Here is a 21,161-nt window from a genome sequence, read left to right as displayed (position 1 = left end):
AGACCTTTGCAGTTCAAAATCATATTCTATTTAGGTCTGCCCAAACCTCGACCACAGCAAGATGTGTATTTTTACAATCATTGCATCTGCATCTGCATCTGAACTGAACAGCAACATCCTCTCATGAGTGCCTTTCCACAGAACCTCATCCAGAGGCTCTGTGCTATCACAAGCGTGCTTTCCACCGGAATACATAGCTGTCAAGGCATTGCTCATGTTGAAGCTGAGACTACAATCGAGATCAATCTCGACCGTGTGTGTGAAGGTGTACAGCCACATCAGAGAGGATGGTGCTCGCGCTTATTTCAGAAATATACTCATACCAACCTCAAAACTAAGAAAGAAGCAGCTCATATACATAATGCATTGCGCAGAGCCAATGTCAACTCAAGTAATTGGAGTAGTAATAGCCATTCGCAAGAAAAATACTTTCTTCATATGAATTTCACCATATATATAGCTAAGACATATTATTACTACACAAAAAGTATATTGCATGGAACAAGATCCAACTAAAACTAGAGTCACCTAGCCTAAAACAGACATGCCACAGAGATCTACAAAAAGCTTCTTCGGTCACAGAATGCAACATGTTCTCCATTCATAATCATAACCACACCAACTCTCAATTTTCCGCCGTTTTTCAATATATCATCGTGCCTCTGTTCCGGCAATTTTCCAGTTCTTCCCCACTATAATCTGTCCTGCGTCAGTGCTATTCTTCAATGGCTGTATCAAGTAGAAATGTATCCAAACAAACATGTGCGTGTGTCGTGTGTGTGTACGTAACGACATACTGGTTTGGAATCAAACAAGGGTATTCCATCTTCCAACACTCTGATTCTGATGAAAACACTTACAAACTTATAATTCAATAAAATGCTTCAAAGATTTTTAAGAAATCAAATAGACATGTCGACGCCAAATATAGCCAAATTCGCATAAGCAGTCCCAAAAGGTCTTATTTTCTTCTTGCACACTGCTGCAAAATGGGGCAGACCCTCTCTTAAATAGCTTCACCCTCAGTTTCTTTGACCCAGAAACAGAAATAGTAAACACAGATTGCTAGCTTCATATGAGCTAAAAGTGATGAATTGCGCCTTAAGTAAATCACTACAATGTTTATCATAAGAAAATACTTGTGAAACTCATTTAGAATATATTTAGCTTTAAGGAATACTAGTGTTTGGACACAATATCAATTCAAAGAAATCATCAACCATAACTAACCATCAAACTTGTATAATCACTATAGACCTCCAAAACTTGAAGCATGAACAGCATAACACACAACGACAAAAGAAGACATAGCATTTGCACATTGCCCAAAAATCATCTCAATTATCAATAAATCCCTCAAAATACTCTTCCTTTTCTTCTTCTTTTGGGGACCTTCTTCAAGCTCCCAAAATTCTTCAACCACACAGGAAAATCGGCCTTAGTGGAGACCAACCCCACTAAAACAGCACAGCAGCAAAACCCAAGAATCCAATCCCTAGCCCCTCTTCTCCACCCTTCCACAGAAAGCCCAAAAAGCACTAACCCTAAACCCCCAAAGAAGGCATCAGAATCGAATGCCAATTCCTTGCCTACAATCCACCACAGTCCCACCGCCCCGAGAATTACCAAAATGCCCACCAATCCCAATCTCGTCTTCCTCCTCCTTCTCCAACCGTCAGACCCGCCCCGTCCGAAGCCGCTCCAGAACCCGTTCCGCCCTCCGTTTCCCGCTCCGAATTCTCTCAGAATTGAATCGACGGGCTCCGGCAGAATCCGGAGCTGCGACGCGATGATGTAGGCCGATTCCAGCATTAGCTTGCCGGATTTCGTGATCATGCCATACCTGTTTCTCCTGTTTACAGCGCATACAATTGCGGTTTTCCGCGTGGCAAAAATGCGATTGCGATGGATCGGATAATTCAATTTAGAGTGGTTGGAAGGAATTTTGACGGAGTGATGGAGAAAATGGGGATCGGAGAGGAGACGGAGAGATGTCTGCATAGTTGCAGCGGCTGCTCTTTGCGACCGTTGTTACATTTGCCAAAGACTTTTTTGAAAATTTCGGAAAATTGGTAGTAATTTTTAGAGGACTCGAATTTTGCGAGTTTTTTCACCAAGTATTTTATGCGGAGTGGTTTACATGTTGGAAATTGGGCCCGCCTTCACCCTCTTTCAAGTGTGAAATGTGGATATGGATTTTGAATGCGATGGGCTGCTTTCCAATTAGAACGAGACAATAAAAACAACACAATAAAATTAGGACAACAATAGCCACTAAAATCGCAATGAACACACAAATTATGATAGCATTAGCAATGGGGGCCGATCAACCGAGCCCATGGTCTGCCCCGAAGAGGGGCAAATCAACGGCCCTCCCCCAATTGGCCGTTTCATCGGCATGGCCTATCCCATAGGGTCAATCGATGAACTCTCATTGTGGTGATAGGACCGATGATCGACACTATCATGTACTAATTTTTATTTTATTTATTTATATTTTTAATTACTTTTAACCCTCTATATACCTACATACCACATTCTTTACTTTCACCCCTTCTCACTCTATACTTCTTTCCTCTCTCTCGAAAATGAATTCTGACAACTCTCCGCAAAGTTCCGACGATGGAAGCTATATCGAGAAGAAACAGGCGATCAGCTTAAGATGGACATCTGGAAAACAATAAGCAAGATGAAGAGAAAATTGGGTCTGGATTCCGACGACGACGCTTGAGTCATTATCTTCTAGGTTTTTATCTTTGTTTTTTTAGTTTGTTTTTTTGCCTTCGTCCCTTAAATTTTGTCAAATTTTTTTATTTTCATCTATCCCACAAAATTTGTCACATTTCACTTTTTAACATTTTTAATAGTAGATCTCATAGTGCACTAACTAATTCACTCACATTTTATAATAAAACTAATATATAAAAGTAGGACTCAGTCTCCGCTAACTCTTTCAACTTACTTTACATTACATTTTTTTAAAACTCATGCCCAATCAAAATGTGATAAAATTTGTGAGATGGAGGGAGTATTTTTTTTTTAATGTAAGATGCTTTTTTCAAGTAAGTACTAGCATGTGAAATCGGCAGTCAAGGGGGCATCAATAGGTAATGCACGGCATGCGTAGTGTAGGCACTCATTATGCACGCCGTGTAGTTAGCTAACTCCTTCCGTTGCTATTGCTCCAAATCTGCCATTCATCCTCGAAAAAACTGTACACATATTTAACATACATAGCTATATAGAGGACCAATGTTTCACAGTGCATCATTTGATAGCATCGCTAACATGTAAAATACGCTAGCATTTTCATTTTATCATATCTGGTGCATTAGTTATTATGATTGTGATCATCAAATTTGCGGGAAAAAAAATGCAACTTAGAGTCGACCAATTGTAGGATTAAAGATAGCTCTACTTTTCTAATAAGATTCACACACACATAGATAAAGATGAATAGGCACTAAGCTAAAATACAACTCCTGGCATTTTCATGTTTATCTCGAGCATATACGTGAAGCAACCATTGATTCTTTTCCCAAAATTTTAGAAAGAGAAGGCTGCAATGAGTAGGCTTACCATCATGAAAATAAGGTAAAGGCCAACAAGGCAGAATCCCCAGAATCTAGGAACTCGAAATCGGTTCCACGTTACCACCAACAAAGATCCCATCAAGCTCAGTATCAAGAACACAAATGCAATCACTATACTCGTGTGAAAATGAAGCTTATACGCTTTTGGGTAAACATTTGCAGTCTGTATCACTAAACCTGTTCCCAGCCCAAAAAGCATGTTGAACATAGGCCCCGCAAAGCACCCCGCCATAGCCATTGCTGGTTGCCCAGCTTTAGCAACAGCCACGTCAGCAACAAGATCCCCAATCGAATTTCCCCATGCCAGAACAGTCAATCCCAGAAGTGCAGAGGGCAACTGCAGAAGCATGCCAAGTGCTGCAAGGCAGTTCAGCAACTCACCAGCCACCGTGGATATCCAAAACACGCTCATGACAAATGCAACAACCACGGAAGAGATGCGCTCGTTTTTGGGTGGCTCTTTTTCTACTATGTAATGAAGAATAGCTAAAGAGCTGCTTCCACATAATACCACTAACCAAAGAGGAAATTGGGTGTTTGAAATAAGAAATTTTATGGGATGGTCTAAGGACATAAATGATTTGCATGAGTATAAGAGGGCCAGTGGACAAAGAGCAATGTTGGCTGATTGGTAAAATCGGCTCCATTTGGATGGTGAAGTTTCCGGAACAGTTAGTTTTAGAAGTACTGAGACTGGAACTTCCCATATTCTTGATATCTACAAGAAGGACAGTCTTAAGTCAAAAGATTGGAAATCCGAACAATATAATCTACAATAAAGAAAGAGAGCCTCAAGTCAAATGTCGAAAATCCGAACCAAAGCGTGTAAGATCAGAAACCTTAATTATGTAGCTTTAGCTACTAATACGTGTACCACTGAACTCAAAATGCCCAACTGCAATATATACTCAAACTAGCTAGAGATATCATCAGCATTCATACATTTGATTCTATTACCATATTTTCTTGAGAGTGAATGTTTTTTCCAATCAAACTAGAAGTCTAGAACATAGTCATCAAATTATTTAGCAAGGGATAATCTTTGAAAGTGTAATAACATTCAGAAGCTAGAGCAATTTTTTTTCTAATTTTAATTTATATAGCAGAACTGTAGCAGCACTATCCCATTCTCAAACCCATTAATAGTAGCATGGTGACAAAAAATAATATGGCCATTCTAGCATCATCAAAGTATAATTATGCATTTGAACTTTAAGAGGTTGTATCATACCTTAACAGAGAATTTCATAATCAAGGCTCAAGAGTAACAAAGGAAAAGAGAACCAGTCTGTTAAAATTGATTGTATAACTATAAATAATCACATGATCTGAGAATTGTTCAACATAATAGGATCTAGAGCTCCCTTACGAAAACATACTCCTTGATGTAATGATGACTAGCTAGTAACTTCTAGACTAGGAAAATTACCAAAAGCTTCAGATAATGAGAGAAAGATAGCTTCAGGATTAGTTGTTCACACATCACATGAAGAAGCTGAAGCAGAAACTTGAGCTATTGGTTGGGTGATAAATGCATATCAAATCTTAACCAAAATGATCATCAGAAAATAAATGTCCATTTCTTTGTTCACTTATAAAAGTAAGCAGCTTTAGTAACTAATACAGTCACGTGATAGAATATCTTCTCAGGAAAAGAACAGCACATGCAGGGCAAAAAATGTCAGAGCTTAAAACTTCCTACAAATTCCTTTAAGGTTGAGATCTTTTCTTAAAGTACAATAACCTGGACTTTAGGGCAACCTAGCACAAAGAGTCAACACTTCATCAGTAAACTGCAGTCATGACTTCATACATGTCTTACTGTCAGTTTCCTCAGAATGGATGCATCATATAACATTGCAGTTCTGTTCTCAATCACAGAATCAAATCAAACAGATGCCTACAGAAGAAAAGAATAGTGAAAATTTGCAATTGACTACTCAAATGCCAAAAAGGATACTTATCATTTCATGAGTGAACATGGGAAATTATGGCCTCAAGAAGGAAGTTAGATTACTATGAAACTATAACTAATTGCCTTGCCAGGGGATCTAGAAAATATAGCCATGAGGATACTAGCTTAACAATACCATACATGTAGAACAGCGAGTGCACCCAAAGCATGCACTACGATAAAACATATAACGCGTAGTTTGACAATTCATGTAAAGCTAAAACAGTACCAACTTTTAATTAGGTTCTCTTTAAATTGACAATCACAAATTGACAATCATATAGCCGAAATTGATGAGAATGTTCACAAGGAAAAAAGTTAACCACAAATATGAAGGAAAACAGAATTTCATGATCATAGAAAACTATCACAAGCATCTCATAAAATCACAAATGCAGGACATAATATATAGACCAGATTGTGATAGTATACCTTGTCATAGGCTTCCCAAAACCCGAAACTCATCCTCCTATCGAGGTCATATGGAGCTATCAACTCCCCGACTTCACAATCAACCACCTGATTTTCACGATGCTCAACCAACCCCAACTCTCCACCATCATCCCGTGAGCTCCTACTCTTCTCTCCGGCAAGACCATTATACCCCGAATCCATAGAAAACACAATCCCAACAAAAAATATATAAAAAGCAACAAAACCAACAGCCTGCCACAAGAAGATCTCAGCGCTCAAGTAAACATAGAAGAGAAAAAACGAGGCAGTCAAATAGAACATCACATCCCTAATAAAAGGAGCTGGATCGACCGCAAACGGCGCCGCATAGAGCGCAACGAAGCCGACGACAAAAGCCGAGACGAATGTCCCAGCAGAGAGAATCGCACCGAACCCGGTTCTAGGCTGCCCCCCTCTAACAGCGGCCACCGACGCAAACACATCGGGAGCGCCATTGCCGAGAGCTAGCAGTGTCACGGCGCCCATCGACGGGGAGAGCTTGAGGTGGGCGGCGAGCTTGGTCACCACCACGGAGAAGCGATCTTGGGCGGTTTTCACTAAGATGTAGAACTGCAGGAGCAGAATGAGGAGGAGGAAAGAGACAGAGAGGAATGGATTCCCACCAAAGAAGCATGAATTGAGAGATGAGTAGTTGAATAGGCCGTCGGCCGCTGTAGTGTTGGAGGGCGAGCATTTGGAGGTCGGTGTGAGCAAAGATCTGTGGGGGGATAGCTGGGGTTTTGAGGGGTGGTAAGGAATTGAAGTGTGAGGGAGGAGGAGAAAGAAGAGGATGGTGGTGAGGAGAATGAGAGGGATCACGGTGAAGTTGAAAATCCGGCGGCACGCGGCGGCGGCAGTGAATTTGAAGGCCATGCCATTCTAGATTTTGTGCACTCATTTAAGCACTCTAGTGTTTGTGATTTTGCTTCAGTAGATTGACTTTAGATTACACTAATTTTTTAACTAATTCTTCTTTTCTTTTTACTCTGCTTCTCATTTAACGCGTTTTGTTTCCGGATCTGTGATCTCCAATGTCTCACAAACACGTGTACATTCATATCAGAAAATATTCATTAATATAAGATGGTATTCCCAATTAATAAAATTTTGACATATGGAAAGCTGAAAATTAACAAATGTAATCTATATCTACTCCAAATTTTAAAACAGAGAAAATGTATATATACGTGCATAAAAACTCAAAAAAAAAAATACTCCATAACACTAATGATATTCATAATAGTTTACTTAATTTAAATAATAGGAGTAATGATTATATAATTTTATAATAATCATTAATCATTTTAAGTCAAATTATTTCACAAATCTACTCACAAATTATTATTCTGACTATTATATTATAAAGAATACCTCCGTCCCATTAAATATGCAACATTTGCTTTTCGACACGGGGATTTTATGTTGTGTTGTTTTGTGGGTTAATGAAGAGAGAGTAAAGTAAGAGAGAAGAAAAGATAGAGGGAGTATTGTTTCTATTTTTAGAAACGTTTCATTTTTAATAGGACAGACCGAAAATGAAAACGTTTCATTTCTAATGGGACAGGAAGAGTATATAAATATTTCATAGTTTTAAAAATTTCTAAAATTTTTACATGCTACTGTGAAAATATTAAAAATTAAAATTTGTTGATTATATGGTAACAAATTTTGAGAAAAATTTCCATGTTTTAGAATTATAAGTAGATTTAGACACTACTGCGAAACTCATGCACCAACTTAGCCAATCACCTTTTCACTTTTCAGGGTCAAAGATAATCTTAAATTACAAGTTCTATAAGTAGTGAAAAATCCACAAAATTTGCTTCTTTTTTTACTTTTAACTCCATTGCTCATCACCTTCTTTAAAAGCTAAAGTTAACCAGAAATGGAAAATTTGATCATCTGTAGGCCTGAGGCAAGCGGAAGCCGGTCATCACTATTTTATCAGCAAACATCTTGCCGGTCTTCGGCATAACATGCCAATGCAATGTCAAGTTGAAGTTTTTACCACGTAGATTGCTTCCCTATATCAAAAAATAGGGAACCAGCTCTGGTTAATCTTAACTAGGATAACACCTCAATAACCAAAGTAAAAGAGACGAACTCACTTGATCAATGAAACGATACTTGTTAGTAGTGTGAATCCAATATTTTGCGTGCTCTTTGGAAGGAATAATACCATCCCACAAAGAGACCTACAAAAGAAAACATACATATCCTCGTCACCGTAAAGAAATAAAAGTGTGGTCTTGCGCGATAACCGATAAAGGCCAAGACATGAGAGAAACAAGCACTCCCTTGGAACCAGTAACTCAGAATGTCATCAATCTATGACAACTATATTTTATAAACACATTGATCACAAAGGAAAATCCAGCTAACAGCAGCCACTTACCTGGTTTAACGCATTTTTGGGGGTTTGATATTCAGCCGCTAAGAATACAAAGACCTACAAAAAAACAAGATGAATAGTTCATAAACTCTGAGTTAACTTTAACAGCAACAAGTAGTTGGAAATTCTGTAGCAAACTATGATAAATTGTGCCTAAATTAAGGAGCTAGCACTTGGCATTGTGTTTTTCTAGCTTGGAAATTCTGAACCTATGAAGAACAGAGATGCACAAAAACATAATTTGGGAACAAGTTGGAAGTAAAAATAATTGGAGGTGTCTAGGTAATCCTCATGCTCCAGTACCTTTACATAGCCTATATAGTCAAGCAATAGTAGAGATTATGCAGATAAAGTCATAGCAACTGAACTGTGCAAATGAATACATGATAAAAGGGTAATGCTAAACCAATCTTCATTATATATAGGAGACAGAAAATAAGATACAAGTCAATCAAAGCTGACGGTTAAAAAAGACGAACCTGCTTTGTGTTCCATGTAAACAATGACTCCAAATTTGCTGATATATTCAGAGTCAGGCTAACCTGCATGATGTTGAAATCTCGTTAAACAAAAATGTAAATTGTTTCTCAAAATGAAAACAAGAAACTGAGACAATTTTAATTTCTATAAGCACAGGGCATCAAATATTGCACTTGTTTATCAATTTATAGATCATCTGATCAAGTCCACAAACCCACTAAATAGAGGTGGAGCTGATGGCAGGCGGCCCATGGCTGGAAGAGGAGAGCCAAAAAAATTAGTCTTAGAGATAAAAAGTCCCTAAATGTACTACTTTTACTCCCATTATTTTGGCTGATGTAATGTTCGAATTGGGGGAGCTAAGATGATAGTTACGAACAGGAAACACCACACAAAGCGGCCAAGTGTGAAGATGAGCACACATTCACCAAGCAGCAAAGTAAGCCTTCTTTAAAACTCAACTAGCAGCCAAATCAAGTTCTCTTTTGATTTATATAGAAATGCATATGCATCATTACTGGCGTCTTATTGACAAAGCTTGGATACACACATTCACCAATCATGATCTTATTCATTGTGTTAAGAAAAACAGGTTCAGCATCACAAGGTAAACCATTATACCAATATTAATTATTAAGATATCAAAGATGCATCATGGTTTGGATGTCAATGTAATATGTAAAATAGTGTATAATTCACTTTATGAAATAAAACTTTCAGGTTAAAAACCTAAAACAACCTGAAACTGCTTTCTCAACTTTCACCTAAAAGTACAAGCTTAAAATGTAGAATATCATATTGGGGAGTGGAAACTGGCACTATTGTGTCTCATTTAATAGTAGACAGCCTTTCTGTATCAAAAAGTACTATTCCTGATATGTTTTAGAAGACTTGTTGAGAAAATTGCTCCCACCATATTAAGTTAAGTGATAACCTGCTCCATCAAGAGTGAGATAGGAGTATATAGGATACTTGACGAGTCATTTCCACTTAGGCTGGTCCTAATACATGAGCAATGGCTATCCCCTTGCAAAAATTGGCGACTAACTCATTAAGGATTCATTCATCTACATGTTAGCGTGATAGATTTTTACAATAAAGAAACTTATATGTATAACTAAGTCCCATCTTCTTGGGAAGCTTCATAGTCTAAAAAGGTTGATCCATGAGTCGTTGAGAATATCAGGCCTTTTATTTCAAGGTAAATCCATCTAGACTTTCAGAACAGGTTTTTCATAATATCTACTCCAGATTAATCTTTAGGATCCACTAATTTTTCTGACATTATTGACAAGAAAACACATGAAAATGGAGATTGGGTGTGGAATTACAGGTTGACAATAGGACTACAATTGCATGATCCGCTTAAAATAGCTAGACCTTTTTGTTGGACAAAAGCTGAACATTTTTATAGCAACAAAAGTCTAAATTTCGAAGTCGAGCGTCAGTTTCTCATTTAGAGACAGATCAGTCCACGCATTAGACAAGATTAAAGAACGATAATAGGTAATTCCTTCAATCTCTACTAAATTTAGCAAAAATCTAAAAACTATACTCCGAAATGAAAGAACTACCTCATCATCACCGTCCGGTTTCTTCTGGAACCAATTGATATTCAACACCTAAAACCCGCACGGATAAAAAAAATCAGGGCCAAAACAAAGAGAAACGCGAATCCAATCAACTAATGTAAACACACGAACATCCAAATTAAAAGTTAACCTGGACTTCGGAGGTCGGCGACGGCGAATTGAAGTTGTCGGAGACAGAGGCCATGGCGCACATTAGCGCGAGAATGGTGATGGAGAAGGTTAGCATAGCGTTAGCTCTGTAGCCGAACGAGTGCATGATGATCTTCTGCTTCAAATTTTGGCGGTCCTTCACAAAATTGAAGAGCAAATCTAGAACAAAATGGGGACTCTGATCGCCGGAGAGTGGTGGGGGTTATGAGTTGTGACTTTACCACATTTATATTTAACACACTTTTATTGCACTTAATAATCTGATTATCGGCGTCATAACTAATATTTTCTTGATTTTCTTCATTAGGACAGGACATGGTTTTCTCATAAATTCTGATTTTGTTCTGAAATCTCGGAATTTTGGATTCCACTAGATTTGATTTTTTGAACTTATTAGTACTAAAATTATAACTGGAGTGAAAAATGCAATTAATTTTTAATTTTTTTTTTCGGTGAATTACAATGAATATGATAGTAAATTCTTAGAGCATGTGCATCAGTGCTCCATGCTAAGGACGGCGTCTGTGCCGTCGGCGTGACAAGCACCTACTCGCCGTTGTGCTCTTGCCGACGGCACAGCCCTGCTCGATGCATCGAGCACGTCCGTGCCGCTGAGCAGGGCGACGTGGCGCGATGGGATTGGCCAACGACATGGCCTTGGCATTTTCCTTTTTTTTAAAAAAATTGAAATTAATTAAAAATTGTTTTTAAATTAAAAAAAATATTTTCCCACTCCCCAATAAATTATATCCGTTTACTCACTACTTTTAATTTATTTTTCATTTTTATTCCCTAAAATTCACATTTTCATCTATAAATACCCTAATTTCCACGCAAAAAATTTCTCACCACACTACACAATTCTCATCTAAATTCTCTCATCAATTCTCACTCTTGCAAAAATATGTCCGCTCCGGCGATCACCCCTCCAACTCCCGCGGATGGAACCACGAATGGTTCGGCCCAACACCATTCCCTAGTTTGGATACGGAATTCTTGCCCCCTCCTCAAACCCAAGGTTCTCAAATTTCGGGTGGCTACCAGGCTTACCCAGTGGACGAGCAAGATGCCCCTGATGGGCGATACAGGTGGGCACCCGAACAAAGATCGGGAGGGACCGGCTCCCAAACTCGGGAGGACAACCCCAACGCTCCTCCTCCTCCTCGTAGTGTTTGTATTCAGGGTCGTGCCGGTGACCCTCACGTCCGCACCTCGTACACTCCGGGAGAGATGGAGAAGTTATTCAAAGCCTATTTAAAAATCTCCGAAAATCCGGAAACCGGCACGAACCAAACCGGGGATAGGTTTTTAATGTATTTTTATATTGTGGAAATGTTTTTAGTAATTGAAGTATTTAAATTGAATAATAGAATGGTGGGACCCTTGAACATGCTCTTGCGGAAGAACACGGATGTGAGTGTTGTGCTTTTGCCTAAGAGCAGAGAGTAAAAAATAAATTAAAATGGATCCGGGTCCACTTCCTTGCTCTTACGAAAGAGCATGGATGTAGATGCTCTTATGTCTTCCTCACTCAAATATAATTTCGTGTTTTTTTTCTTACATTTCCTAAAAAAATTATTGCTTAATTTTAGGTTATTGGATTTCTTATCACTACCCTTCTACATATCTATCGCATTTACAACTTTTTTCCAAATATACTTGTTCGATTTTCAATTCAGTTTTCATTTAATTTTAGTTACCTATTAACCACACTAAAATCCAATTGTGCAAAGTTTATAGTAACACCATCCACAATAGGGACGGATGTCCCGACGGACATCCCAAAATACCTCCTGCCACGTTATAATGACATCCCACAGCACTGTCACGTTATAAGAGATATCTCACTCCACAATAGCGGACATCATCAAGGACATCCCGGTGGACATCTCAATAATCAAAATTCACAAATTCACCAATATGCAGTTTTATGGAATTAAAATTTTGACATGAATACGTGGAAAACTCAACCATTTTATTTTAAAAAAACATACATAATTAAATAAAAAAACACATAGTTCAAAAAAAATACATAGTTCAAGTTTAAAAAACATCCCAAAGCTTCGACACACGCGGCCCCCGCCTCACTCCTCGACGTCCCCTTGGCCAGACCCACCGGTACTCCCGGGCAGGGGTGCGAGACCCAACTCGCGCCTCATACTGTCGATGACCCCCTTCAACATCTCCTTGTATAAGGGGTCAGTCGTCTCCCGTCACTTTTCTATGGTGTCGAGTAAAGTATGATTGTGTTGCATGCGCGCGAGGTGGGTGAGTTCGGCATTGTCCTGGCTAGGAGCTGTCGATTGGACCTCGTGGGACCCGCTGGCGCTTCCCCTAGCCGTCCGCATCGCGGTCTTTTGCCCAATCGGGCAACGGCGGAGGGAGAACGATGGAGGGGTCGGGATCTCGGCAGCGGCTTCGGGGAGGTCGTGGGAACCGGCACTGCTGCTGTACTAGCCGGAGGCGTTGAGCTTCATCCGCTTCGGCCAGCCAGTTTCAACACCCGCACGAAACTTGGCGGAATCCTGCAGCACAAGATAGACATCCCAATATTTGAAGACGTCGAACTTCTTCTTCTTGTCGATGAACTACTGCATGGACAAACTCTTCACATCCTCCATGGACATGCCGTTGGTTGCCATATGGACGTTGTTTTCGTAGATGCCGGAAAATTGGGTGAGCGATCTCCTCAGCCGCTCCCGATGTTTTCAGCATTGCTCTCCACCGTGAGGTTTCCCACCTGTCGGGCTGAATTTGATGTAGTTCTGGCTAATGCGCCACAACATCCTGTCGATAGTCTGGTTAGCCCCGATGTAGGGATCCTCGACTATACTCATCCAAACCTTTGCCAGGGCGACGCACTCCGCCTCGCTCCAGACGGTCCTCTTTCCCTCGCCGGCCTCCTCCTCCTCTCCCTCGTCTGCCGCCTCCCCTCGTCGATGAGGACACGCGAGGACTCACTAGTGCCCTTGCCCTTGCCCTTCCCTTTGCCCTTCTTCTTCGACTTCCCTACCGCCGGTGGTATCTCAATGGGAGACTCTCTGATCGGAGATATCCCCAACTCCTCTAAAGAGAAAGTCTCAATGCCGGTGAGCTGAGTCTCAAGTGGAGTACTTTGGGAATCACTAGAAAATAAATCCATGTAGGAGCGATACACATTGTCCCAGGTGATTGGGGGACCCCCACTCTGCCACCCCCCGCAACAGCAGACATGCCCTGCATCATACCGAGCTTCATCATCCCAGGCATCATTCCTCCCATCACGGGCATCATTTGGGGCACCATCCCTCCACTCCCCCCGGGCATCACCATCCCTCCACTCCCCCCCCCCCCTCGGGCATCATCATCCCTCCACTCCCCCCGGGCATCAGGGGCATCGTCCCTCCACTCCCCCAGGGCATTTGGGGCACCATCCAAGGGCACATATTATAGTACCCGTCCATCATCGCCGACATTTAAGGCATCATCACTGCCATTCCGGGCATCATCTCGGGCATCCCTGCAGTTCCGCCGACATTTCCCCCCACCTCCAACGGGGAACGTCGGCGTTTGTGACTTGCTCGTGGCGGGAGAATCGCTGTCATGCTCCATTTATCTTCACAAGAAATGAAAGTAGAGAGAGAAAAACTCGTTAATACAAGTGGTGCGAATGAAATGAAGTTCAACGAGCTGTATATATAGAGTTTTTTAAAAAAATCAAAAAATGGGACGTTCGCCAGGACGTCCTTCGTGTCACCGCAATAGCGGAGGTCCCGACGGACGTCCTCTCACAACCGCGAACGACCTCTCGTCCGCTAGGGACGTCAGCGTCCGCCTCTTCCGCTGCAATAGCAGACGTCCCTGACGGACGACCGGCTCGCCAGTCGGACGTCCGCTATTGCGGATGCTCTAATGTTTTAAGAATTCAAATGTGCGTTATGATAATACTATGATCAAATCCACGTGTGTTTTAAGTTGTCATTTGAGGCCTGATGCAATTGTACATTTGGAAAAATAACTGTTTATTACTTAAATAAATGAACAAAAAATTGGTCTATATTAAGTGTATCAATTGAAATTAAATTTAAGAGATGATGCATGAAATACAGTTCTCACTTGTCAAAGTACATAAAAAGAAGATACTACAACAAAGATGAGAGAGGTCAAAATTCGGATCCAAAATCCTAAACAACCTGTGAATATTTTTATTGGAGATCAACCCTAAAAAGAATTGTTTATATTCTAGTCCCATGGCCAACCCACACTTCCTAAGCAAGTTGTGCAGAAAGAGAATACACTCTGCTCACACCATAGCTTACCATTATTTTCCTAATTTAGCCTTCCTTTTTTTCCACTTCTCCCTCTACTCAACAACCCAAGTTGCTCTCAACTGCTCTTGTCCTTGCCGCAGCACCTTCAAAAACCAAACCTACATCAGCAGACTCCAACATGACCATATTATATCACATGTTTCGATTCAATGCAGTGTTGTTAGGGTAGCGGGGTGCCCTGGGTCGATGAAGTGAAAATTTGGGTCGCGGGTTGACGAGTCGACGGGGTCGAGAGACCCACAAATCTAGGCTAATTTTTTTGCATTTTAATATTTAATAAAATAATATAAATGTAGACACAATTCATGTGGACAGAGATAAAGTGGAAAATAGAAATGATCAAAATATAAGAACAATTCATAAGTCATAACACAATAAATAATTGAAACCATTGTCTTGAAAATATCAAAACAAAGGAATATATGAAGGGGAGCAGCAAAATATCTTTGAATTGTTTATTTGTTTAGGAGTGAAGAGGCCGAATTCTAAAGTGTAGAAAGCATGTTTGAAAAGTTTGATGTGGTGCATGCATATATATAGAGAATTGTGATTGAGAGTCAGAAAACATGTGAGAGATTGAGAAAATCAGAGATAGCATGTGTTTAGGACGACCCAGCCGACACACTCGACCCAGGCGACCCGAGCGACCTGAACGACATTTTGACAACACTGATTCAATGGCGAAAAAGAATATGCAAATAGAAACATGGAATGAATAGTAGTACTCTCCCACGAAGCTGGAGAAGGAAACGGCCAAGTACTTCTTAGAAGACTCAAGCCAATATGAAAAGTATAAGACTGATTATTTCGAAACATGAACTGTTAGCAACTTTTTAAGTATCAAACTACAAATTCATTGTGGATTTAGATCATTACATGATGGGTCCCCATAATGTCTTGTCACTTCCTGGAAAATTTCAAGACTATTCTAAAGACCAAAAATGAGAAAATATACTGGATGTAGTAGTAAAGAGTAAGAGCAAAGTCCCGTTCTATATTGAACAGGAAGCAACACACAACATAAAATAATTCTTAAGGATCTTCTTTGGAAAAGAAAATATCATTATTCTTAATCTAGATGAGTGAGACAACAAAGGGTGACAGACACCTATAACATCCATCAATCTAAGCTACTGCCTGATTCAGATAGAGTGCTTTTGTTTAAGGTATTGCATCCAAAATCAAGTTGAAAAACCAAACCAAGCAATCGAGCATAAAAGATGAAAAAACCTAGTACATTAGATCCAGACCAACAGTTTATCATCCAACATCAGGTATTAAGAACAAATACTTTCCTAACAACTTAGGCCAATCCAATAAGAAGGAAATAAATTCTGAAAGCCACTATAGCAAGTCAGAGCCAATATTTGCAAACTAGTTTAGACTTTAGAGATTGAAACCTTTATGCAATTGGTCTTGAAAATTAGACTTTGGAGGTTTGTAGCATAAATATCCAAGTTGCAATTTAATTGTATATCCTAATAAATTATTCATTAAGCATGGCCATATTTTTCTAATACTCCCTAAAATAAGAAAGTACCTCTTGTACAACTTCTTAGAACCACAGGGGCAGGGTGAATTTCTACTTGTTTTCCCACTTTTCGCCATGTTTGATCTAGCAAGATCCAATGCAGATGATCCCATCATTTTCTGGATCTGCAATTATTAATACTAAACATATGAATAAAATAGCACATTTGATGAATCAAGAAAAAGAAGCCATGGGTAAAGGAACAACAGCATTACAGAAATCAACATTCAACACCTTGCCCCTTACTTTATAGAATAACATAAATCAAACAGATAAGCACCTTATATGCAGTATAGTCAGTATCAGAGAGATCATAAAGTTCTTCTTTGTTCTTATGCGGCCAGCACCTAGGCACCAAACAGGGGATATGCAACAGGCCCCTGTATTCCTTACTACTAATATCTTACTTACTAGTTCACAATACTTTTCTACACATAAAAGCATGAAGTTTCTTGAATGTAAATTAATAAAAATAAAATTATGATATTAGAGTCTATTTCAAATAACAGATGGCAGATGGGCACTCTATGCATCATATCATGGCCACCTAGTTTAGATGGTGCATAGCATTGCTGATAATGGCAAATGTTGGTGGACTAAGCTCTGCCTAGGCTATTTTACAATAATGAGTATATTTGTTACTTGACACTCAGTAATGCATGTTTACTCTACTTCATGTTTTGTTTTATTTGTGTCTTTGTTTGATTCAATTACAAGATTAAATTTTGCTTTGCTATTTGCTAGTTTCATTTCTTTTTGGTTAACTCTAAGAAACAGACACCCATGATACCATAAAAATCCATATACTATGATTTAACTCTCCATTGCTAGTTCTAAAAAAAAGATGTACTCCTCCTTATCTGAGACCCTACTTTATTTAGAATATCTACAATTATCACTCACTATGTTCATCATGAAATCATTGCTGAAACCAGCATATATTCAAAATTCTGTTTTTCTACAGTCAGAGGCCAAGTAAACAAAGAAAGTTTCAAACTTTTCATTAATGGTCAAACAAATGTAAGAGAAATCATTAAAATTTGCCTCAAATAGTAAGACACAAACAAACTAATTATTATCATAAATAATAATGTCCGAGTTGGCAAATCATACTTTCTCCTTCCCTCAAGAATATGCACTCTTTCCTTTTTAGTTTGTCCCACAAGAATATGCACTTTCTAATTTTGGAAAGTCTTTTCTCTCTAATGAGGTGGGACCCATTCTCCACTGACAATACTTTATTTACTTTTTACATTAAAATCCGTGTCGACCCCAAAGTGCATATTCTTTGGGGACGGAGGGAGTACTACAGAGTACAGACAATTAAATAGATTTAGTCCATACTTATATTTTCCCATCCATTATCTATAAATCACTAAATCAGAGCTGTTAAGAATGATCATTTTTCACAAACTGATAGCCTGCTTCGAATTATGTTCAAATTGAAGATTTTTGTTGATACAAACTTTTTTGCTGCATAGACTGCATGTAAAAAGTTATGTCTGTCAAAGTAAATTTGGTCCAAGAAACTTGAATGTGTCTACATTCATGTAGATCCAACCACGTAGAACTTCTATTTAGGGTTAGAGCAGTTAAATCACTCATGAACTTTCCGATCAATGAAAGATTCAATAGCAGCTAATAAAAATGAAAAAACATTGTGCATTATGATGAGCACCTCGGACATGCTCTTTGGGACAGGTTTGCCTTCTGCTTGAAGTTGTTCAAGCTTTGCCTGAGCTAGCTTGGCCCACGTAAACTTAGCTAAGGTATTCTCAACCTCTGCCAGCGTGCAATTACATTGTTTTGCTGCATCCTGCTTGTGCTTGGTTTGGATGTTCTACAAAGAATATAAAGCCAAATCAAAAGTGAGACACCATTAATGGACCACCAATTTACATAATTCTCAAACAGCCTTCAGGGATAACCCTTTATGACCTAATTTAGAGCATTGAAGTCTAAGTATGAATATATAACTTCATCCCTTCAACTTCTGTACACTTGACATTTTGAACAAAAAATATTAAAATAAGTGACAAAAAGTTAGTAGAACTCCTATACAAATCTATCAGTTCCATGAAGAGACTATCTGTTAGAAAGTTCTAAAGAAACAAGGGGAAAACTGACCAGCTCAAGTAGGCTTCGACAAAATTGAAAAGTAGAGGTTTGAGGTTTCTATGCTAACCAACAAAGGAATAAGGAAACCAGTATCTATTCATCAGTAAGTCTAGCTTTATTCCCTACTCCCTAGCAATATCAACAGAGCTTTCCAAGAAAAGAAAGAAAATGAAAAAGAAGATTGTTAGTCTATAGAACTGTGTACATTCTAGGAAAAAACTGCTGAACCAGCTCAAGTAGGCTTCGACAAAATTGAAAAGTAGAGGTTTGAGGTTTCTATGCTAACCAACAAATGAATAAGGAAACCAGTATCTATTCAGCAGTAAGTCTAGCTTTATTCCCTACTCCCTAGCAATATCGACAGAGCTTTCCAAGAAAAGAAAGAAAATGAAAAAGAAGATTGTTAGTCTATAGAACTGTGTACATTCTAGGAAGCCTGAATAAGCAAATGCATAAAAGTGGTTCTTCTCCATTGAAAGCTTTCAGAAATAAATTTATGAAAGCACTGATCATTCTATGACTGGAGTAAAAGATTTGGAGCTTAAGGATCATTTTCTGATTTAATCTAGAAACAGTCGAGTTTAAGGAAGTCAAATGAAGGCCACACCCAAGCACGGGTCTTCAAATGAAGTTAATTTCAATAAAATTCTATGAAAAAAAAGAGGAATCTGAGGAACAATTTCAATGGCAGGTGTAGTAATTCATGTAAAAAACATATGAATTAATCAGGAAGGAACCTCCCCAGTATTATCGACACCGCCTAGGTATCGAATTATGGCCTCTTGTTTCTCAAAGGCGTCGTTAAAAGTGGCCTCACTGCTTCGGCCAACTACGAATTGCTTCATAGTCCCCAATTTCCTAGCCTTCCTCATCTCCTCCGCAAATACTGTAGGCATATTACAGATAAATAACAAGATCTGTATTTACATAAACACTAGTGCTGATTAAGAGGGGAAGTACTCACGAAGAAGGGTGAACGACTGGGCCGATTGGGAGGGTGGAAGTTCGATCTTCTGGCCGGTAAGAACTCCTTTGACCTTGTCCATCCATGAGAAGCTGAGATGCGGCGTCGTAGAGATGTGGCGGAGAGTGGACGAAGAGAGATTCCGGCGGAATGGAGATGAGAGAATTGATCGGAGCATTATGTATTATGTTCACAATGCATACATACATTGCTCCGGTTTAAACTTTAAAACCCTTCTTCCCCTCTGGGGTTTAGGTATTTATTTTCTAAAATAAATTAATAAACTAATGATAATACATCCCATAATAGATTCCATATTTATATTGGATTTTAGGAGATTTCTTTATATATTAAATACATAAAAAAAATATTATATTTATTTATATTAATACGGAGAAAACGTGACATATTTTATGAGACAACAAAAAAATGAAAATATAACATCTATTATGCACGAAGAGAGTAATATTTTTTGAGTTAAGCAGAAGAAAAATAGAATGAAAAATATAATAAGAGTGTAAACATATTACTAGTCCTATTTTTTTATTAAATACTCTTTCCTTTCCTTAAAAATAAATCACATTTGTTGTTTTGGAATGTCCTTAAAAATAGACCAATTCTATTTGAGGAAACTTTTTTTTCTCAGCTCTTTATTCACTAACAATACTCTAATAATTTTTTTCTATTTCTCTCTTACTTTACCGATTGTGTATTAAAATATGTGTTGTTTTAAATGTAGTGTATTTTTAAGGGATAGAAGGTTTAAGTAGTTCATCTACAGTGAAACAATAATGTAAGATGGAGAGTAATTTTTATACGATTTGTATTCAAATTTTGAAATAAATATTCATTTATACGATTATTATTTAAATTCATGATAGATATTAAACTCGATTACATCCGTAATGAATATGCTAAATTATTCTTATGAGTTTTAGGATTTGGTTTTCAATTAATTTCATTTTAGTTTGAGGCCAACTTAGCCTATTATTAAATGGGTCTAATAAGTCTACACTTCAATAACCATAGCAAACCCTTTTTTTAACGCAGACAAAGCCTGAGAACAAACTAAACTATCTAATATAAGAAACACTTATTCTATCATGCAACAACCAACTACGGAGTTCCATATGGACTATTTCTAACACATGCATTCCTCAATTAAACCTATAAGCATAACGTGACATAAAGTCAGCATCAAAATTTCCTTCTCTATGCACATGTTGCATCACCACTGAATCAAAATCCTTCAATAACTCTTGTAACTTGTGCACAATTGTCCGACAACATACAACATATGGATACATGAAGGAGCACCATAGCAACCTTTTACTTCAAAGTAGTGCCACCACTCATGGGATGTACGGATACGAACCAAATAATTTTTACTTACACATTCTTAAAAAATTAATAAAATGGGAAACAATATTACTATGTAGTATTTAAAATCATAAATGTATAAATCAGTAACACTTATTAGACAATTAAAAACATATACTCGTGCTGTTTTTAATAAAAATAGAGTTATTTGAGACTATACATAAAAAATAATTGGACTATTTTTATTGGTGAGGAACCCAAAATGGAAGGGGTTTTGATATTTGTGAAATAGAGAAAGTAAATA

The 21,161-nt window shown here is 38.4% G+C and overlaps 4 protein-coding genes across 4 annotated transcripts; all 4 read right to left on the bottom strand.

Moving 5' to 3' along the window:
- Nucleotides 1-1,356: 1,356 nt before the first annotated feature.
- LOC121800734 lies at nucleotides 1,357-2,001 on the bottom strand. Its single transcript, XM_042200243.1, has one exon. The coding sequence runs from the start codon at nucleotides 1,999-2,001 to the stop codon at nucleotides 1,357-1,359; it is 645 nt and encodes a 214-aa protein (XP_042056177.1).
- Nucleotides 2,002-3,380: 1,379 nt separating this feature from the next.
- On the bottom strand, nucleotides 3,381-6,939 carry LOC121798897 (cation/calcium exchanger 5-like). Its single transcript, XM_042198147.1, has 2 exons — nucleotides 5,980-6,939; nucleotides 3,381-4,311 (listed from the first exon to the last, which is right to left on the bottom strand). The coding sequence occupies exons 1-2, from the start codon at nucleotides 6,871-6,873 to the stop codon at nucleotides 3,547-3,549; spliced, it is 1,659 nt and encodes a 552-aa protein (XP_042054081.1). The 5' UTR covers nucleotides 6,874-6,939; the 3' UTR covers nucleotides 3,381-3,546.
- A 798-nt stretch (nucleotides 6,940-7,737) lies between these two features.
- LOC121798204 (signal peptidase complex subunit 3B-like) lies at nucleotides 7,738-10,840 on the bottom strand. Its single transcript, XM_042197081.1, has 6 exons — nucleotides 10,595-10,840; nucleotides 10,447-10,494; nucleotides 8,872-8,934; nucleotides 8,396-8,449; nucleotides 8,109-8,195; nucleotides 7,738-8,024 (listed from the first exon to the last, which is right to left on the bottom strand). Exons 1-6 carry the CDS (start codon nucleotides 10,718-10,720, stop codon nucleotides 7,899-7,901), a joined length of 504 nt encoding a protein of 167 aa, XP_042053015.1. The 5' UTR covers nucleotides 10,721-10,840; the 3' UTR covers nucleotides 7,738-7,898.
- A 3,802-nt stretch (nucleotides 10,841-14,642) lies between these two features.
- On the bottom strand, nucleotides 14,643-19,745 carry LOC121799341 (protein translocase subunit SecA 1-like). Its single transcript, XM_042198667.1, has 5 exons — nucleotides 19,538-19,745; nucleotides 19,311-19,459; nucleotides 18,134-18,295; nucleotides 16,465-16,580; nucleotides 14,643-15,007 (listed from the first exon to the last, which is right to left on the bottom strand). Exons 1-5 carry the CDS (start codon nucleotides 19,713-19,715, stop codon nucleotides 14,980-14,982), a joined length of 633 nt encoding a protein of 210 aa, XP_042054601.1. The 5' UTR covers nucleotides 19,716-19,745; the 3' UTR covers nucleotides 14,643-14,979.
- Between the last annotated feature and the right edge of the window lie 1,416 nt (nucleotides 19,746-21,161).

Source organism: Salvia splendens, chromosome 4 (genome assembly GCF_004379255.2).
Source record: "Salvia splendens isolate huo1 chromosome 4, SspV2, whole genome shotgun sequence".
In the NCBI taxonomy this organism is placed as follows: Eukaryota; Viridiplantae; Streptophyta; class Magnoliopsida; order Lamiales; family Lamiaceae; genus Salvia; species Salvia splendens.
Note: the sequence above shows the minus strand (reverse complement) of the source record. Positions and strands in the feature narration are given on the sequence as shown.

Bases quoted from the DNA above. Each gene is read 5' to 3' on its own strand.
- LOC121799341 (XM_042198667.1), bottom strand. From the start codon at position 19,715: ATGCTCCGATCAATTCTCTCATCTCCATTCCGCCGGAATCTCTCTTCG. The intron at 18,296-19,310 runs GTTCCTTCCTGA...TATTCTTTGTAG, and splicing joins GTGTCGATAATACTGGGGAG to AACATCCAAACCAAGCACAA. The intron at 16,581-18,133 runs GTGCTCATCATA...TAATAATTGCAG, and splicing joins TCCCAAAGAGCATGTCCGAG to ATCCAGAAAATGATGGGATC.
- LOC121800734 (XM_042200243.1), bottom strand. From the start codon at position 2,001: ATGCAGACATCTCTCCGTCTCCTCTCCGATCCCCATTTTCTCCATCAC.
- LOC121798897 (XM_042198147.1), bottom strand. From the start codon at position 6,873: ATGGCCTTCAAATTCACTGCCGCCGCCGCGTGCCGCCGGATTTTCAAC. The intron at 4,312-5,979 runs GTATACTATCAC...TCCTTCTTGTAG, and splicing joins TTTGGGAAGCCTATGACAAG to ATATCAAGAATATGGGAAGT.
- LOC121798204 (XM_042197081.1), bottom strand. From the start codon at position 10,720: ATGCACTCGTTCGGCTACAGAGCTAACGCTATGCTAACCTTCTCCATC. The intron at 8,450-8,871 runs GTTCGTCTTTTT...GTTTTTTTGTAG, and splicing joins TTACATGGAACACAAAGCAG to GTCTTTGTATTCTTAGCGGC. The intron at 8,025-8,108 runs GTGAGTTCGTCT...TTTTTGATATAG, and splicing joins AGTATCGTTTCATTGATCAA to GGAAGCAATCTACGTGGTAA.